Source organism: Theropithecus gelada, chromosome 2, assembly GCF_003255815.1.
Source record: "Theropithecus gelada isolate Dixy chromosome 2, Tgel_1.0, whole genome shotgun sequence".
NCBI lineage: Eukaryota > Metazoa > Chordata > Mammalia > Primates > Cercopithecidae > Theropithecus > Theropithecus gelada.
The window spans coordinates 95,430,999-95,451,250 of record NC_037669.1 but is presented as its reverse complement, the minus strand read 5'-3'; the positions used below and the strand labels follow the sequence as shown (position 1 = coordinate 95,451,250).

The window sequence follows — 20,252 nt, the reverse complement described above, 5'->3', positions numbered from 1 at the left end:
TCATTATTGTTATTCAAAGTAACCAGGGTCGTTGCTCTCTGGCTTGCCTTAAAGCCAGCAAAGGCAATTGCCCATCCCCTGGGCTTTTCGTCTGGAAGAGACCATTGGCATCATTATTCAGTCCCCTCACTCTTCAGGTAAGGAGCTAATGAAGACAACATTCCCATTGACACACAGCAAGTTACTGTGGTGTTGGGGTTTCAATGTCAGGAGTCTCCTCTCTTCCTCTGGCATTTCTGCTACTATGCCAGGCTGGCTCCTTTCAGTAGACATAGCATCATTAAAAAATACCACAAGTGCCCCTGTGGAGAGCAGAGGAGATAGCCATTAAAATTAGAAAAGCTTATGCTCTTTGGCCTAACATATCTACTTCAAGGCATTCAATTCTTCCTATAGACACACTCACAGGACAGTAAAATGATCTCTGTCCAACCTTATTCTTTGCAACACTGATTGTAATAGGGAAATATTGGAAGCAAACCAGATGCCTATGGATGGGAGGTAAGTTACATAAATTAGGGACCATCCACACAAACAGAATATGTGCAGCTATGAAAAGACTGGGCCACTATTCCATGTGCAATAGGGACAGTCCCATCTTGCCAGGCATGGTGGCTCACACCTGTACTTTGGGAGGTGAAGGTGGGCGGATCCCTTGAGCCTAGGTGTTCCAGACCAGCCTGAGCGACGCAGTGATATGCTCTCATTTGTGTAAATAAAATAATACATTATTTGCTTTGCGGATGATGCCGTCGCTGCTGGGAGCCCTGTAATATCAGCCATGGTCAACCCCACCGTGTTCTTCAACATCGCCGTCGACGACGAGCCCTTAGGCCACGTCTCCTTCGAACTGTTTGCAGACAAGATTCCAAAGACAGCAGAAAACTTTTGTGCTCTGAGCACTGGAGAGAAAGGATTTGGTTATAACGGTTCCTGCTTTCAGAATTATTCCAGAGTTTATGTGTCAGGGTGGTGACGTCACACGCCATAATGGCACTGGTGGCAAGTTCATCTATGGGGAGAAATTTGATAATGAGAACTTCATCCTAAAGTATACAGGTCCTGGCGTGTTGTCCATGGCAAATGCCGGACCCAAGACAAATGGTTCCCAGTTTTTAATCTGCACTGCCAAGATTGAGTGGTTGGATGGCAAGCTTGTGGTCTTTGGCATGGTGAAGGCATGAATATTGTGGAGGCCATGGAACGCTTTGGGTCCAGGAGTGGTAAGACCGGCCAGAAGATCACCATTGCTGACTGTGGACAGCTCTAATAAGTTTGACCTGTGTTTTATCTTAACCACCAGACCGTTCCTTCTATAGCTCAGGAGAGCATCCTCCACCCCATTTGCTCGCAGAATCCTCGAATCTTTGTGCTCTCGCTCAGTTCCCTTTGGGTTCCTTGTTTTCCTTGTTCCCTTCCATGCCTAGCTGGATTGCAGAGTTAAGTTTATGATTATGAAATAAAAACTAAATAACAAAATAATAATAATAGTACGTTATTTGCTTCTCAGTGCATACAACATCTCTGGAAAGATCCAAAAGAAACTGGTAGTAGGATGCATCAAGGTAGCCAGGGGGCATTTTTTCAATTTTGAACCATGTGGATGTATTATATATTCAAAATGTAAAACAAAAACTCACAAGCATCTCTTACTTTTTCAACTTGAGGAAAAGAGAAGAAGAAGAAAGACATAAAGTCAGTGAAGATTAGCCTGGGTTCCTAGACTTGATCTTGATAGTAACCAGAATGTCAGGTCACATGTAGTGTAGGTCATAGGGTCCTGGCTTTTGGTTACCCATTGTTAGGCTCATATAACAGACAAGGAGGTGCCATTCTCCATTGTCTGTCCCTTTTACATCAGCTCATCTTGGCTCCTGATTTCCTAGGTCTGATATGGAAGGTTCCGGGATTTTATTATTTCTAGTCAACATCCCCTTCCCAAACCCCGCCCCTTGGCAGCCACAGCAGAGTCACATCTAGCCCAGGATCACATAAAAAGGGCTGTTTCCTCCCCTGAGGACCAAATGTGTGGAAGCACCAGGCATCAGAGATAGTCCTCCCTGGCATTGCAGGAGAGAATCTGAAGGGATGATGGACGCATCAAAAGGTGAGTGGGTGAAATCTCCATGGAGCCCCACGTGCCCCTCCAGCCAGCTGGCCCTAAACCGCTCTCTTGCCTCTGCCCGGTGCTTGGGGCCATTGCCCTCTCACCCTAATTTGTGGCCCTTGTGCTGCTTGCTCTCTGTCTCATCCCTTTTTAAAAAACAAAACAAAACAAAAAACAAACTTTTCATTTAGGCATAATTTCAGATTTACAAAAAGATTGCAAAAATAAAAAGAAGAATATCCATATATCCTTTATCCAGATTCCCTAAATGATTACCGCATTTGCTTTATCCTTCTCGATCAATGGACAGATAGATGACACAGACAGATAGATAGATAGATAGACAAATATATATTTTTTGAACTCTTGAGAGTAAGTTGCAGATATTACATTATTAAATACTTTGGTGTGTATTTCCTAAAAACAAGGACATTCTCTTATGTAACCAATACAATTATGAAGACCAGGACATGAACACCATTTCAATACTGTTATCCAACCCACAGATTTTATATAGATTTCACCGATTGTCCCAATAATGTCATTTATAGCAGAAGAAAATCCTAGGTCAGGCTTTGCATTCTGTTGTGGTGCCTCTTCGGTCTCCTTTGTCTGGAACAGTTCATCTGTCATTCTTGGAATTTTGTGACTTCATCACTTTTGAGGAGTACATACCAGTTATTTTGTAGAGTGTGTCTCAATGCGTCCTGTCCTTTCTCAAGGTCACCTGATGGAGTTTCCTACTGCAGAGGGTCTGTCTGCTGCTGTCAGCAGTGTCATGCTTCTCAGAGTGGGGAATAGCAGAGGGGGGTCATGTGCCAAGCTCTGTGTGCCATGAGGATGCAGCCGCCTACCACCACCAAGAGCAGGCACCAGAGCCCTCACTTTTACTTCAGGGAGTCCGGGTGCTGCTAGGGAACAACACGGCTGGGTTTGAACCCCTCTGCCGACTCCCCAGCCCCCAAGCCCTCTGTGACCTCCCAGCAGGGTCTGCTCAGCAGCCTCCTCTGTTGCTTGAAAAGCTGCTTGATAGCCAAGGAATGGCTACTTTGAAACTCTGCAAAGGGACTAAGCCAGACCCTCCTAGTTTCCAGCTTCTCCTTTTTTATAGGGTGACATTTCTAAAGAAATCAGACTCTTCTTTTTAGTCCCAAGGCCACAGAGTTTTGAGTTCCTCCTTAGACGGCTGACGCCTCAGCTAGACTCAGCCTTGAAGGGTAAAGAGTCCTTGGGACTGAGAAAGGGTGGTGTGGTGTGATGGGAAGCACCTCCTGATAGGAGAGAAGATTCATGTCTCTACCATGCACTAAATGGCCCTGTGGCTTTGGGCAAGTCACATCAATTCTGGGAAAGTACTATGTAAATTACTGAGGACTACCTGAAGGAAAGGTAGTATCGCCTGACCCATGCTGTCATTCTCAAGAGATGCAACCTGCTCACTGGGGAGGTCTGACGACTCGCCTGAGGTCCCAGCCATGGGTGGCAGAGCTGGGACGCAAACCCGGTGTGTGTTCGTTTCATGCTGCATGACTCTGCCTCCCTGCTGGGCACAATTTGACTTTACTCTCAAGATCTAAATCACCAAAGACAGTCATCTCATGGCCACCAGTGTTGGGGTGTTGGTGGGGGAAGCTGACGCTTCCTGAGGTGTCCTTTCTGATGGGCTTGTGCAAGTAACCATCACATGCCACCTTACAACATTAGCGAGTTGTGATGACTTCACGGTGTTTTCATGAATATTATGTCATTTTTTCTTCCAACCACTCCGGGAGGTCAGGACATCCAAATAGGGACCTGGAAAATGGTGGTATGTGTGGGATAAAGATAGGATTTCATATAAGTGGAGGAAATGAGAAATTGTACAATTTGTGGTATTAGGACAACTGGTTAGTATTTAGAGAAAAACAAAGCCAGATCTCTATCTCACGGCTTATACCACAACAAATCCCAGAAAGGTCGAAGATGAAACTGTAAAGGCATTAGAAGAAAACGAAGGCAATATGAAAAATAATCTCGGACTGGAGAAGGTGTTACAAAGGAAAATTGAAAACCTAGAAACATAAAGTAAAAGAAAGGTAAAACTGACTGCAGAAAAATTAAAAATACATGTGAGACAAAACCTCCAGAGTCAGAAGGTAATGGAACTGTGAAGGGTACTTTCAACACATATGAGAAGCAAATGCTATTCTGTAGTATAAAAAGAGCTCTCAGATCTATAAGAAAATGGCCAACATCCCAAAATATACGTGGACAAAGAGCAGTATTAGGTAGTTCAAAGAAAAAGAAATATAAATTGTAATACATGAAAAGATGTTCAACCTTACTTGTAACGAGGGTGGTCATGAAACAAAACTGAAACAGCAGGCCAGGTGCGGTGGTTCATGCCTATAATCCCCAAATTTGGGAGGCTGAGATAGGAGGACTGCTTGAGTGCAGGAGTTCAAGACCAGCCTGGGAAACAGGTGCGGTGGCTCATGCCTGTAATCCCAACACTTTGGGAGGCCAAGCTGGGCAGATCACTTGAGATCAGAAGTAAGGGACAAGCCTGGCCATCATGGTGAAACCCTGTCTCTACTAAAAAATACAAAAATTAGCCAGGCGTGGTGGCACACACTGGTAATTCCAGCTACTTGGGAGACTGAGGCATGAGAATCACTTGAACCTGGGAGGCAGAGGCTGCAGTGAGCCGAGACTGCACTCCAGTCTGGGCAACAGAGGAAGACTTTGTCTCAAAAATAAATAAATTAATAGAAATAAAAATTAGCCAGGCATGTGGTGCACATGGGTAGTTCCAGCTACTCAGCTACTCAGGTTCAAGGCTGCAGTGAGCCATGATTGTACCACTGCAGTTCAGCCTGGGTGACAGGCCAAGACTCTGTCAAAGAAAGAAAGAAAGAAAGAAAGACAGAAAGAGAGAAAGAGAGAAAGAGAGAGAGGGAGAGAGGGAGAGAGGGAGGGAGGGAGGGAGAGAGGAAGGAAGGAAGGAAGGAAGGAAGGAAGGAAGGAAGGAAGGAAGGAAGGAAGGAAGGAAGGAAGGAAGGGAGGGTTGTATAAAAGCAAAACAGCAATGAGATTTCATTTTTTTCATTTATCAGATTAGCTAAGATTAAAAGTTTAATAGAAAATAGCTTTAAAAAGGCATCGTCCCATCTTTTTGTAGGAGTGTCACTGGTGCAGTCACTAGAAGGCTCTCTGGCAACATTTACTGAAATTAAAGATGCCCATATCATGTGACACAGCAATTCTGCTGTGGAAGATTTCTCTTACAAGTATTGTCACACATGAGTGCAAAGATACATGTACAAGGAAGTACATTGTAGCATATAAGATTTTAAACGACCTACATGTCCATCCAGAGGGATAATAGCTGCTAAAAAAAAAAAAAACAAAACAAGGTTGAGACCAGCCTGGGCAACACAGGGAAACCCCATCTTCACAAAAAATGAAAAGCTTAGCTGGGCGTGGTGATGCATGCCTGTAGTGCCAGCTACTCAGGAGGCTGAGGTGAGAGGATTGCTTCAGCCCAGGAGGTGGAGGCTGCAGTGAGCTGTGATCACACCATTGCACTTCAGCCTGGGAAACGGAATGAGACTCTGTCTCAAAAAAAAAAAAAAAAAATTAAAAGAAAATAATAACAAGATCTAATTGGGTAGTTAGGAGATAAATTTCAAGATATATGTGTGAGAGAGAAGTAGGGGGAGAAACAGAGAGAGAGAAGCAATGTGCAGAATAGTGTATTGAGAAAGCTCCTGTTTCTGTAACTAAAGTATTGGTTTATGGCAGAGAAAACTGGAAAGATACTTAGATGCTTTATAGTGATTTTCTCTGGAGAAAAGATCTGGGAGTCTGGGATAGGAGAGAAACTTAATTTTTGTAATGGGCATTTATTACTTTTATTTATTTTTATTTTATTATTATTATTATCATTATTATTTTTGAGACAAGGTCTCACTCTGTCGCCCAGGCTGGAGCCCAGTGACACAATCTTGGCTTACCGCAGCCTCCAGTTCCCAGGTTCACGCGATTCTCCTACCTCAGCCTCCTGAGTAGCTAGAATTACAGGCATGTGCCACATTACTCAGTTAATTTTTTATTTTTAATAGAGATGGGGTTTCACCATATTGGCTAGGCTGGTCATGAACTGGCCTCAAATGATCCACCTGCCTTGGCCTCCCAAAATGCTGGGATTACAGGCATGAGTCACTGTGCCTGGCCTCCTCTTTATCCTATTTGTGATTCTTTATGATTCCTAAATAAGAGGATTCATGTCTCTCATGCATTTTGGAAAGTTCTCAACCATCACCTCTTCACTGCTGCTCCCCATTCTTGATTCTCTCCTTTCAGAACAACTATAATATATAGTTTAGACCTTTCCATCCAAGACTCCACGTCTCTAAACTGCTTTTCATATTTACTTCTATTAATATTTCTCTAGGTTGTATTATAGGTATTTGTTTCCAGTCTATTTTCTAGTTCACTGATTCTCTTTCAGTTATGTCTATTTGCTATTTAACCTGTGAGTTTTTTTCATTTCGAGAACCATATTTTCATTTTTAGAAGTTATGTTTTAAAAAATTTATCTGGTCATTCTTAATAGTGGCTTATTCCTTTCTCATCATTTTGATTTCTTCTCTTATGTCCCTAGCCATCTTTGACTTGGCTATTTTATGGTCTCTTTCTCTCTGTCTCTGTCTCTCTCTCTCTCCCTCTCTCTTTCTCTCTCTCTCTCTATATATATATACACACACACACACACACAGTATATATGTATATATGTGTGTATATATACATATATGTATATGTGTGCGTGTATATATATATTATATAATTTTTTTTTGAGACGGAGTTTCACTCTTGTTGCCCAGGCTGGAGTGCAATGGAGTGATCTCGGCTCACTGCAACCTCTGCCTCCTGGGTTCAAGTGATTCTCCTGCCTCAGCCTCTCGAGTAGCTGGGATTACAGGCATGAGCCACCAAGTCTGGCAAATTTTTTTTTTTTGAGACGGAGTTTCACTCTGTCGCCCAGGCTGGAGTGCAGTGGCTCACTCAGCTCACTGCAAGCTCCACCTCCTGGGTTCATGCCATTCTCCTGCCTCAGCCTCCTGAGTAGCTGGGACTACAGGCGCCCGCCACCACGCCCGGCTAATTTTGATTTTGTATTTTTAGTAGAGATGGGGTTTCACCGTGTTGGTCAGGCTGGTCTCGAATTCCTGACCTCAGGTGATCTGCCCACCTCGGCCTCCCAAAGTGCTAGGATTGCAGGCATGAGCCACCGTGCCTGGCCCTATATTTTTTAATATTTTATTTATTATTTTTTGAAATAAAGTCTCACTCTGTCACCCAGGCTGTAGTGTAGTATTGTGAACATGGCTCACTGCAGCCTTGACCTCCCAGGCCCAAGTGATACTCTTGCCTCAGCTTCCCAACTGGCTGAGACTGCATGTGCACATCACCATTCTCAGTTAATTAAAAAATTTTTTTGCAAAGACAGGGTTTCTCTATGTTGCCCAGGCTGATCTTGAACTCCTGGGCTCAAGGGATCCTCCTGCCTCAGCCTCCCAAAGTGCTGGGATCATAGGCGTGAGCCACTGTGCCTGGTCCATAGTCTATATACATTATTTTATAGTCTGTATATTATCTGATTTCTTGGATGAATACTTGTGTGGTTTCTGCTGAAATAGTGTATTTTCTGTTTTAAAATTTGGGGCTGTAAGCTCATCCTGAGTGTGACTTTATCTGTGGGAATTCCATAAAACTTTGGTGGAGAATGGATCACTCCAAAGATTGGCATTTATCCCCTAAACCAGTGACAACTGTGACTAGGAGCCAGTTTGTGCCTACGAGCCAAGGACAACTGTTTGTTTTACTTTCTCAGTTTGGGGGAATCCCAGACCTCTACAGAAAGAGGTGATGTTTGAAATTTTTCATCACTGGTATGCATTCTGCAGGGGCTGTGCTCCCACAAACAGTCTGGGAGACTCTCCAAGAGTACCTGCTGGCAGGTGGCAGTAGCCTCAGGCAGCAATGTGGACACCGGGGTGGGGGTGGTGGGGGATGTGATTTATTGTGGCAAAAGGTACAAAGAAAAATCAGCAAAGGGAAAAGACTGCTGGGGTGAGGTTCTGGGGGAACTAGGCAGGTGATTCCAAGAGTCCTCTCCAGTGGAGTCACACAGGATGTGTTTAATTCCTTTAGCAATTAGTTGTGACATGTTTTTTCTCTGTGTGTCTCATTCAACAATCATAACTTTATTTTTTTTTTGTTTTTAGTAATCTCTTATTCTCACTCAGACCTTTCATCTGGAATGGTTGTTTGCAAGAGGGACAAAAGCATTTTTACAGAAAAATATTTTAATACAATGTAACCAGAATAACACATCATATTCTGGAATTGGTCAGGACAAAATCCTGAATTTTTGAAAATTTTCAAAATGGTAGGTCGGGTGTGGTGGCTCATGTCTGTAATTCCAACATTTTTGGAGGCTGAGGCAAGAGGATCACTTGAATTCAGGAGTTTGAGACCAGCCTGGGCAACACAATAAGACTTTATCACCACAAAAAATAAAAAAGCCAGGTGTGGTGGTGCACACCTGTAGTCCCAGCTACTCTGGAGGCTGAAGTGGGAGGATCCCTTGAGCTCAGGAGGTCGTGGCTGCAGTGAGCCATGTTTACACCACTGCATTCCAGCCTGGGTGACAGAGCAAGGCCCTGTCTAAAAAAAAAAAAAAAAAAAAAAATTTCAAAGTAAGCTTAAATAATCTCTATTTTTTGTCCTGATCATTCATTCATTGAACAGCCTAGAAAAGGTCAGTTCCTTTCTGGGGAAAGCTGCATTTAATAATCAAACTGCCTTACCAGGAGGAAGGAGAAGGAAATTGTATTAGTTTATTTTCTGTTGCTTATAAAAGAATACCTGAAACTCAGGTAATTTATAAAGAAAAGAAATTCATTTCTCCGCCAGTTACGGAGGCTGAGACTCCAAGGTCGAGGAACTGCATCTGGTGAGGGCCTTCTTGCTATCTTGGACTTCCTGTGGAGTCCCAAGGTGGTGCCGGGCGTCACATGGTGAGGAGCTGAGCGTGATAGCTCAGGTATCTCTTCCTCTTCTTCTAAAGTCACCAAGGTCCTCTTAAGTGCGTTTTTTCTTGTCATTTTAAGAGTCCCACTTGACCCACTCAAAAATATACATACAGGCTGGAAAATCATAAGCTTCTAAGGCTGACAATTTCACAAGAGCTCATTAGCAACTAATGCTAATTTTAGTTTAAAAGCAACTTTGCTTTTTAAAACTCCAAAAGTATATCTCCATCTGGAGATTGCCTGTCTTTTATGTTGTCTCCTTTTTTCCAGAGGCTTCATGGCAAAAGTTATAGCAAAAATTATCCATTGCAGAGACTTTTGTTTTTTAATACTCAAAGAATTTAAATTCCAACCCACACACTGGTGGCAAAAAACAAGGATATTGTATTCCACTGACAGTTTTTCTTTGCAGGTTTCTCTGGTCATCTTGCATTTATGACACTGAAAGCATTAAACTGCTATATCAGTTTTCACCATCCATCCAAGTGCAGTAACTACAAAAAAAAATACAAAGCCTTTTTTTAAAAAATTTTTTTAGAGCTGGGGTCTCACTTTGTTGCCCAGGCTGGAGTGTTGTGGCTATTCACAGCTGCAATCATAGCTCACTGCAGCCTCAAACTCCTGGGCTCAAGTGATTCTCCCACCTCAGTCTCCCAAGTAACCAGGATTACAAGTATGTGACTCCAAAGGCATTTTTTAAAAGACAGCCCCAATGTGGCTTCCTGTAGTTCCAGGATGCCCCCAGCCTCCCAGATCTACCTTTAAGCAGTGCTCAGGTCACAGAGCAGTGCCCAGAAGAGGGTGAGGGAGGAGGCTCCAGTACTGCACATCTGTTACGTGCTGTATGTTGGTTTCTTAGGGCATTCATAACAAATGACCACAAATGGGGTTGCCTAAAACAACAGCAATTTATTATTCTCTAGTTCTGGAAGATAGACATCCAAAATGAAAATGTCAGCAGGGTCCTGCTCCTGCAGAAGCCTCTAGTGGAGAATCTTTCCTTGTCTTTCCTGGTTTCTGGTGGCTCCAGGTGTTCTGTGGCTTGCAGCTGTATCACTCCAGTCTCTGCCTCCATCTTCACATGACCCTCCCCTTGCCTCTCCATGTCTCTTATAAGGACACTTGTTATTGGATTTAGGGCCTACCTGGATAATCCGGGATAATATAATGACAAGATCCTTAATCACACCTGAAAGTCTCCTATTTCTATAAGGTCACATTCACAGGCTCCAGGTGGAGATATCTTCTGTGTGACCACCATTCAAGCCACTATATGCCCATCTGCCTAACATTAATGATGGCCTGCGTTTTATTAAGTGCCTACTGTGTGCCAGGCACTCAATGTGCACATTAGCCACCGAGGGAGGGACTGTGTTTACCATTCTAGGGAGATAAGGTCTTAAGAAGCTTCCACAGAGATGACTGCATTTAGGATTTGGATTTCTTAACTGCTCTTTCGTGCTTCCTGGTACCAAAACCTATACCTTTACGCCTTGGGAACCCAGGTCACCCACCTGCCCAGTCCATGGAGGAGCAGGAATAAATCAGAACATGGGAGGGACTGTTAAAGCCCTTTTCCAGCTGTGATTGCTTTGCAGTTGGCTCTGGGCCCCACAGCAGGAGCTCTGCTGTCCAGGGAAATGAAGAAGCCTTTCAGGACGGCAGCTCCTGACAGCATGCTATGGTTTGAATATGTCTCCCAAAAAAATTCAGGGGTTGCCAATGTGGTGGTTCTAAGAGGTGGGGCCTTTAAGAGGTAATTAGGTGATGAGGGCTCCTTCCCTGTGAATAAGATGAGGTGCCCCTATAAAGGGACCTGAAGGAGGGAGTTGGTCCTCTCTCGCCCTCTGCCTTCTGCTATGTTACAACGCAGCAAGAGGCCCTTACCAGATGCTGGTGCCTTGATCTTGGACTTCCCAGCCTCCAGAACTGTGAGAAATAAATTTCTATTCTTTCTAAATGACCCAGTCTCAGGTATTCCATCACAGCAGCACAAATGGGCTAAGATGCTCCAGCTAGCCATGGGCCCACCCCAAGGTTTCAGCCCAAGAAGGGGAGGCATCTGGGAAGGTAGGTCTGTCTGCCAGGTGGGCCTCCCTGCTGGAGGGAGCAGATTTCCAGGTCCCGGGAACAGTGCAGCAGTGCAGAGGGAAGGCCACTTGCTGGGGGCTTGCCTTCCTGGAGAACACTTGTCCAGGCCCGAATCCCAAAGCCACTCCAGCAAGAATGAGCTGTGCTGTCTACAAACACATCACTGGCCACATCCCCAAGGTCGCCCTCTGATGTGGGCGTGACCACTCCACCTATTTTGTAGTCACGAAAGTCCGCGTTTCCATGGCTGTCCTCCATGATCTCTGCAGAGGATGGGTTTCCTCTGTGGGTGAGCTCTCGGGAGCAGGGGAAGGTCCCTGCATCTCACCTCACTTTACCTCACAGGCCACAGTGGGGGCTTCCTAATCTAGGGGTTCTCAATATGTGCCTCCCTGGGCCAGCAGCATTAGCGTCATCAAGGAAGCTGCTGGAGTGGAGTGGCAGATTCTCAGCCACACCCTAGATGTGCTGAATCAGAAACTCAGGGTGGGCCCGGCAGTCTGTGTTTTACTTTGCCCTCTGCACACTGGAATTGCCTGGAAAGCTTTGAAAACACAGAGGCTCAGTTCCACTCAGATCAATTGTATCAGAATCACTGGGGGAGAACATAAGTAGTTTTACAACCCCCAGGTGGTTTCAGGCTGCAGCCAAAGCACATTTCCCTTCATGACTCATGAGCCTGGGAATAGTTTGAATTTTAAATAAAGGGAAGGGGTTTGGGTCCCAAGCTGAGGTAATACAAATGTCATTATAACAGACACATGGTAAGAAATACATGTGTTACAGAAAAGAGTGTATGTGGAGATTATTTCTTTTACTGAATGTACTTTTCACTTGAGCATTGAAGAAGAAAATCCCCTTTCTTTTTTTTTTTTTTTTTTTTGGAGGGGGTGCGGGGGGACGGAGTCTCACTCTATCACCCAGTCTGGAGTGCAGTGGTTCGATCTTGGCTCCTGATCTCAGGTGATGCGCCCCCTCAGCCTCCCAAAGTGCTGGGATTACAGGCGTGAGCCACTGCACCTGGCCTTAAAAATCCCATTTATAATGCAAGTAGTCTTGGCCTCAGATCATGGGAGCTCCTTGGTGCTTCTTCCTCGATTTGGATAAAAAGGCTTCACCCCGGCCACTTTGCACCCCACCCTTCTCTTCAGGATGTGAACTCTCACGTCGGGATGGTGTCTGACTGGAAGCTGACGGGAGTCTGGGCTGAACAGGAAGGGGAGCAAGCCCAGGGCTCATCTGTTCCCTCCTCAGTTTGCCTGCTCCCCTGTTTCCCTTCAGCTTTTGTGTTGATTAACGGAGAACACCCTGGCACTAGCTTTGTTCCTGAGGCCATGTCTACAGAGAGGGGGAGTTGGGGTGGGAGCCTTGCCTAACAGCCACTCACAGACTCACCCTGTCTGAGTCTCAGTTTCCTCACTTGTAAGATGGGCATGCAGCTACCTATTTTGCAGGGTTACATGACTGAGCACTTTAGTCCACTGCTCTCGGCTCATCCCCATGTAATCCCACAAGGTAGGTACATGCACATCCATCTTATAGGTGAGGAAACTGAGTCTCAGACAGATTCATAGCCAGCCAGAGGTGGAGCAGGGATGCCCGACTCTAAAACCCAGCTCTACCTCAATGCACTGTCAGATTTTGAACCGAGAAAGAGGTGATCAAGGAATAAACATTCTCTGTGCTCTCTTTCCCCACGTGCTGTGTGCTGACAGAGCTGAAAGTTCTCCTCGTTGACTTCTTGAAGCAGGAGAACGCCGTTTCTCACCACACGTGGGAGTTCCAAACGAGCAATCCTGTGTTCCGGCGAGGGCAGGTGTTTCACCTGCGGCTGGTGCTGAACCAGCCCCTACAATCCTACCACGAACTGAAACTGGAATTCAGCACAGGTGAAGCCTCGGGGCCCTGCTCATGGGGCTTGGGGGAGGGACCACGAGGGTCCCTGGATGCTGGAGTGGCCCTTTCTAGTCAGTCTGAGCCAGGAGTGCCTTCCCCTCTCTGATCCCCAGTTTCTCCATCTGTAAAGTGGGAATAGCAGGTATGATGAGAATAGAGTGGGAAGCTCAGTCAGGACCTCACACATAGTGAGGCTCTGATTCCTTGGCTAAGCAGGGGAGGGGGCCAGAGCAGAGAGAGGAGGCGACTCAGCGGGAATCTGCCGCAGTGGGGTCTGGAACATTTTGTAGAGATGAATCATAGGACTGAGATGTGCTGATGCCATAACTGGGTGGGCTGGAGGTAAGCCAGTAATAATGATTAAAATATCATAGTTTGGTTGCAAAGATAATAGGAAATGGCTCACGCATTTGTTATAGTTAGGTAAATATATGTGCATAAGTACAACTAGGGGAACAGAGAAAATGTATTAGATTTTGTGACAGGTGGTGGGATAATGGAGGGGAGGTCTTCTTTAATGCTGTTTTTAAGTTTTTTTTTTTTTTTTTTGAATAGCTCAGTAGCTCAGTCTTTACTTTTGTTTTGTTTTGTTTTTGTTTTTTTATTATACTTTAGGTTCTAGGGTACATGTGCACAATGTGCAGGTTTGTTACAGGTTTGTTACGTATGTATACATGTGCCATGATGGTGTGCTGCATCCATTAACTCGTCATTTACCTAATGTTTTTAAGTTATAAAAATAGATCAAGTAAGACAGGCATGGCAGCTAATGCCTGTAATCCTAGTATTTTGGGAGGCCGAGGTGGGCAGATCACCTGAGATCAGGAGTTCGAGACCAGCCTGGCCAACATGGTGAAACCCCGTATCTGCTAAAAATACAAAAATTAGCTGGGCATAGTGGCAGGTGCCTGTAATCCCAGCTATTCAGGAGGCTGAGGTAGGATAATTGCTTGAACCTGGGAGGCGGAGGTTGCAGGGAGGTGAGATAGTGTCATTGCACTTCATCCTGGCGAGAAGAGTGAAACTCCGTCTCAAAAAAAATTAGATCAAGTAGATCTACTTTACGAGATGGCATACAATAGCACTTCCTGGGAGAGCGCTCCTTTTGCTCCTTCTCTGAGTGAACAACAGGCTTAGGGTCTCCTCCAACGTGCTGGTGGAGATCAGTCAGAACAGCCGCCATTCCCTTCATCCAAGATGAAATAAGCACCTACTGTGTGCCGTGCCATGAGCTACCTGCTCAACGTGTGGACTGGGACTGTGCTGTCGCTGACTTTGTGACTTTATAGTATCCTGGGTCCATGTGCATTCCCTCACCCAAAATTTCCTGAGCACTTGCAACATGCCAGGTGTTACACTGAGCACTCTCCATGTGTGGCGTAGTGCGACTCACTCAACAGGTTTTTGTTGAGTACCTACTTTGTGCCAGGGAACCCAGAGGTAAAGCGGTCCCTGCTTCCTAGACTTGACCATACTAGCAGAGAGAGCAGTAAACAAAACTGCAAGATAATTTCAGACAGGGCCAAACATGATGAAGAAACCAAAAACAAGAGGCTCCTCCAGCAAGACAGAAAGCAGCAGGTCAGGGCGGGGATGACTCTGTCGGGGTTGGAAGGGCTTCCCTGGGAAGTGAACCTGCTGAGACCCATGTCCCACCGTGTGAGGAGCGGAGAGCAGGGTGTTCCCAGCCATGAGCATAGGAAGTGCCAGGGCCCCGAGGAGGCAACACTTGTGTCACATGCTCTTTGTCACGAGCTAACTCTCTGGGGACCAGAAACCCAGTCATGACAGGTAGGAAAGTGGGGAGTTGGGGAGAAGCGTCACTGAGGGCCACCTGTGGGCTATGGAAAGAAGTTGGATTTGATTCTAGTAGTCCCTGGAGCTCATGACATAACCTGATCGACCTTTCAAAGAAGATCCTGCAACAGTATGCAGGGTAGGGGTGGTATCTGCCTCCTCCAGACGAGAAGAGTGAAGGTTAAGCAGTTCCCCTGCATTATGCGGAGTGGACAAGCGTGTGGGTCTGTGGCATGAGCCAGCGGGGTTAAACAAATGGTAACTGGAGTGAGCACGTGACAGAGGCGGGCGCTCTAGGGAGACCTGGATCTGATGGGTGAAAAGGGAGGATGTGGAGAGGAGGCAGGAAGCTCATCTAAATTGAGCAGAAAACTAAAACTGGACATGTGGGGCAGAGGGAGGCCCCTGCAGAATTAGAGGGGCTGGAGCCAGGGGACAAATGAGCCTGGAAAGGAGGGGTGGGGGCTCCGTGAGTGGGCAGTAGGTGCGGCCGAACTAGGGGAGATTGTCTTGGGGGTGACCCATGGCTGGGCCAATGTTTTTTTTTCCTTCGGGTGTCTCCAGGGCCAAATCCTAGCATTGCCAAACACACCCTGGTGGTGCTCGACCCGAGGACGCCCTCAGACCACCACAACTGGCAGGCAACCCTTCAAAATGAGTCTGGCAAAGAGGTGAGCACCCACCGGGCTGGCGGGCGAGCTGGCTGGCTTCTGGCGGATTCCTCCTAATGTGAGCAGCCCCTATCCCCTTCCTCACCTGTCAGCTGGCAATGTGGCTTAAAGCCATCCACAGCAGAACATGAGAGAGGGGCCATGGCTCCAAACGTCTCTTTCCCCACTCAGCCTCCTCGAAGCACACAGTACCTCTGTGGCCAAACCTCCTACATGTCACCCTTCCCCTTTTCATTTCAAAGGGAACAATATTCACTGGAGGACACGAGCAGAGAGAAGTACATAAAAATAACCCATGGTTCCACCAATTAATTTACCCATCCTTCCTTCCAGGCTTTTTCTATGTCATGGTCAAATACAAAGTGGGAGTCCATCTCATGCTTCACTCATTTGACAAGACCTAATGGATGTTTTCCACAGTGGCTCCTGCCGGAGTGTGTGGCTTATGGTGGCTGGTTTTCCACACTTTTGGGGAGCGCTGGGTGTTCACAGTTGTCTCCAGTCTTCCCGTGTTGTAAAGAACCATCTCTCAGGCAGATCTTTGAACTAGCTTATGGATATTTGCTTAGGCTAAATCCCTGGAAGTTTAATGCTAGGCTAATGCCATGATTTTAAAATGGCAGTTACATTGGGTTTTTGTAGAAGCAGGATCTGCTGGTGGAAATGAGATGAATGGGCCAGTTGCTGCTGGAATCCTCCCTAGTGCCCCGGGCTCTTCCTTCTTCTCCCTCCCATCCAGATCCCAGACTGTCAACCCCAATTTTGCGTTTGAGTGTTTTTCAGGGTATCATGAAAATCTCTCCCGAGGTGGGCATGGGGTGGAGGCAGGAGCTGCATTTCTTTACTCAAAAAGTGTTTTTTTTTTTAAATTGACATAAAGTTTTGTTTTTTAAATTGACATATAACACACATAAAAGACACAAATCTTAATGGTTTGCACAATGAATTTTTACATATGCATACAGCTGTGGGACCACCAGCCAGATCAAGGTGGAGGCCATTTCCTGCACCCCGGAAGGCTGGTTCTCCTGGGTTCCATTGTAATGAACAGTGAGGGCACAACCTCCTCCCCCTTGCCACAACAGGGGTGTGGGGAGTTAGCCTTGTGGATTCTGAAGTTGTAGCACACTGAGTTTGATCCCAGCTCCACCTCTTGGGCAACCTCTGTGAACCTCAGTTTCCCCACCAGCAAAATAATGACAATTAAACATTTATATATATTAGCTCATTTAATTTTCACAATACTCCCACAAAGAAGGGGGCCTGTTATCATTCCAAATTTTTAAACCAGAAAACTGAGGCACAGGAGAGGTTAAGTAACCAGCCAAGGTCATATAGCCAGTAAGAGGTAGAGCTGGCCAGCCTGGGCAACATAGGGCTACCCCATCTCTACTAAAAAAAAAAAAAAAATTAGCCAGGAGTGGTGGCAGGCACCTGTAGTTCCAGCTAGTTGGGAGGCTTAGGTGGGAGAATCACTTGACCTCAGGAGTTCAATGCTGCAATGGCACTCAAGGCTACTTCTGCCATCACCAGCACCAGCTTCTCTCCAGAGGGTGCTGGACATCTTCTTGCCGCCTCAAATGTGGCACATTCTATGTCAACCCTTTTCCACACCTGCCCTTTCTCCTGGGGCCTTCCTGAAATCAAAAGCCATCAGGTGCCCATGCTAGAAGCCAGTTGCACTCCAGCCTGGGTGACAGAGAAAGACTCTGTCTCACAAAAAAGCGGGGGAGAGTAGAGCTGGGATTTGAACTGAGAGCCTATTGCTCCTATGAGTTATAATAATAAGCATCTCATGGGAGGATCTTGGACCACAAATGGAAATGTTTTGTGACAAGGATGAGAATTATTATTCTTGGTACCATTGTGGCTACAGCAATATTGATGTATCCTAATTATCTCTCCAGCTATTATTTATCCTAAAAGACTGGATAGAGGCCTGGACGCCCTTGGACCAATGGCCCTCTGGGACTCTGGCTGCCTGTATTCCAAGAGAAATGTGTTTTTTTTTTTGAGTTTTTTTTGCTGCAAAAGACAGTTGACATTTAACCTTTCCCCGGAGTTCCAGGCACTGGGCTAGGCACATGTATTAGTCCATTCTTGTCCTACTCTACTACTCTAAAGAATACCCGAGACTGGGTAATTTATAAAGGAAAGAAGTTTAATTGACTCACAGTTCCACATGGCTGGGGAGTCCTCAGGAAACTTACAATCATGGCAGAAGGGGAAGCAGGCACATTTTACGTGGTAGCAGGTGAGAGAGAGTGACAAAGAGCAGGGGAAACTGCCTTATAAAACCATCGGATCTCATGAGAACTCACTGACTATCACGAGAACAGCAGAGGGGAAACTGCCCCCATGATTCAATCACCTCCCACCAGGTCCCTCACTCAACATGTGGGGATTATGGGGATTACAATTCAAGACGAGATTCGAGTGACACAGAGCCAACCATGTCAGCACCTTAAGTGTGTTTTATCCACAGCATCTTCCCAACAACCTGGAGATAGTATAACCTCCAGGCTGTGGTGAAGGGAGTGGTGAAGGGAGTGAATCTCAGGGAAGTGAAAATGCCCAGTCTGTCTAGGGCTCTTGCAAGACGTGCCAAAACTTCATGCTATATGAGGCTGCTTTTCTTTCTCAGGCATCCTGCCCTTGCAGGGACGCTCCTGGCTGTCCAGGGTCCTGACCATTCCTTGTCTCCGGGCTGGTTCCAGATGGGATGAGTTGTTAGGACTGATGGATTCTTCTGGGAAGCATTTGTAGGATTTGGGATCTCGCCAGAGGGGGAGATGTCCACCTTATCTTGTGGTTTGCTCAGGTCACAGTGGCTGTCACCAGCACCCCCAATGCCATCCTGGGCAAGTACCAACTACATGTGAAAACTGGAAAACACATCCTTAAGTCTGAAGAAAACATCCTATACCTTCTCTGCAACCCATGGTGTAAAGGTACTGTGAATCTCAGGTCTGCTGGGGCGTGGCAGGTGCCCCTGGCAAAACCTGCTATGGGCAATGCATAGTCTATGAGCTTTTGTTTGCTCTCAAGGTACTTGCAAACTAATTAAAGGGATGTGACCCAGGAACAGATTGTGGACACCATTGGAGCGTTTTCTTTGTGACCAGGCCCCTTAGAATGGAGGTCCTTATTCCCCGTTTCCACTTCTCCCCAATGCCTTGCCCTGCCCCAGCTGGCTTCTGCCTTCACCACTGTACAGAGGCTGCCTTGGTGGGGGTGGGGAGGGGCCACCAAGGACTTCTTTCTTGCCAACTCCAGGTCAGGACCTGAACTGTGGTTGGCTCCTCCCTTCTGCTCCCTTAGTTCTGTTCTCTTCTCTCCACTCCCTCATGTACCCAGCTCATTTTTTCCTGTGGCTACACTGGAGCCTTTATGTAAATGGCACTCGAGGCTACTTCTGCCATTGCCAGCACTGGCTTCTCTCCAGAGGGTGCTGGACATCTTCTTGTAGCCTCAAATGTGGCACATTCTATGTCAACCGTTTCCATACCTGCCCTCCCTCCTGGGGCCGTTTTGAAATCAAAAGCCATCAGGCGCCCATGCTAGAAGCCAAGGAGCTCTTTTTTTAACCTTTGTATTTGGAAATGATTTTGAGCTCACAGAAAAGTGGCAAAAATGATGTAATGAACAACCTATACCCTTTATCCAGGCTCGCCTGTTGTTAATATTTTTCTCCATTTGCTTAATCATTTTCCCTCCCTCCCTCCTCTACACACACACGCTTTTTATTTTTGAACCATTTGAGAGTAAGTTACATATAAGTTGGTTCTTTACAACCCCTAAACCCTTTGATGTGTATTCCATAAGAACAGGGATGTTCTCTCATATGACCACAGTACAGTTATCAACTTCAGTAAATTAAGTGTTAGCAGCCAGGCATGGTGGCTCATGCCTGTAATCTCAGCACTTTGGGAGGCGAGGTGGGCAGATCACAAGGTCGGGAGATCGAGACCATCCTGGCTAACACGGTGAAACCCCATCTCTACTAAAAAATACAAAGAAAAATTAGCCGGGCGTGGTGGCAGGCACCTGTATTCTCAGCTACTCAGGAGGCTGAGGCAGGAGAATGGCATGAACCCGGGAAGCAGAACTTGCAGTGAGCCGAGATTGTGCTACTGCACTCCAGCCTGGGCGACAGAGCGAGACTCTCTCTCATAAAAGGAAAAAAAAAAGGCCGGGCGCGGTGGCTCACGCCTGTAATCCCAGCACTTTGGGAGGCCGAGGTGGGCGGATCACAGGGTCAGGAGATCAAGACCATCCTGGCTAACATGGTGAAACCCTGTTTCTACTAAAAACACAAAAAATTAGCTGGGCATGGTGGTGCATGCCTGTAATCCCTGCTGCTTGGGAGGCTGAGGCAGGAGAATCACTTGAACCCAGGAGGTGGAGGTTATAGTGAGCTGAGATCGCGCCATTGCACTCCAGCCTGGGAGACAGAGCAAGACTCTGTCTCAAATAAATAAATAAATTATTTAAAAAAAATAAGCATTAGCATAACACTTTCATCTACTATCTATATAACAGTTTGGTCACTTTAAAAAAAATTTTTTTTTTTTTTGAGATGGAATTTCGCTCTTGTCGCCCAGGCTGGAG

General features: G+C 46.1%; 1 protein-coding gene and 1 pseudogene across 2 annotated transcripts in view; both read left to right on the top strand.

Annotated features, from left to right (window-relative positions):
- Positions 1-761: 761 nt before the first annotated feature.
- On the top strand, positions 762-1,477 carry LOC112619782 (annotated as a pseudogene). Its single transcript, XR_003118297.1, has one exon. The product of XR_003118297.1 is annotated as a peptidyl-prolyl cis-trans isomerase A pseudogene (transcript).
- Positions 1,478-2,023: 546 nt separating this feature from the next.
- TGM4 (transglutaminase 4) overlaps positions 2,024-20,252 on the top strand; it is a 43,709-nt gene continuing 25,480 nt past the window's right edge. Inside the window, exons 1-4 of the mRNA XM_025377359.1 lie at positions 2,024-2,107; positions 12,993-13,166; positions 15,535-15,641; positions 18,463-18,627. Of these exons, the coding sequence (XP_025233144.1) occupies positions 2,089-2,107; positions 12,993-13,166; positions 15,535-15,641; positions 18,463-18,627 (465 nt within the window). The 5' untranslated portion in view covers positions 2,024-2,088. The remainder of the gene's footprint in view (positions 2,108-12,992; positions 13,167-15,534; positions 15,642-18,462; positions 18,628-20,252) is intronic.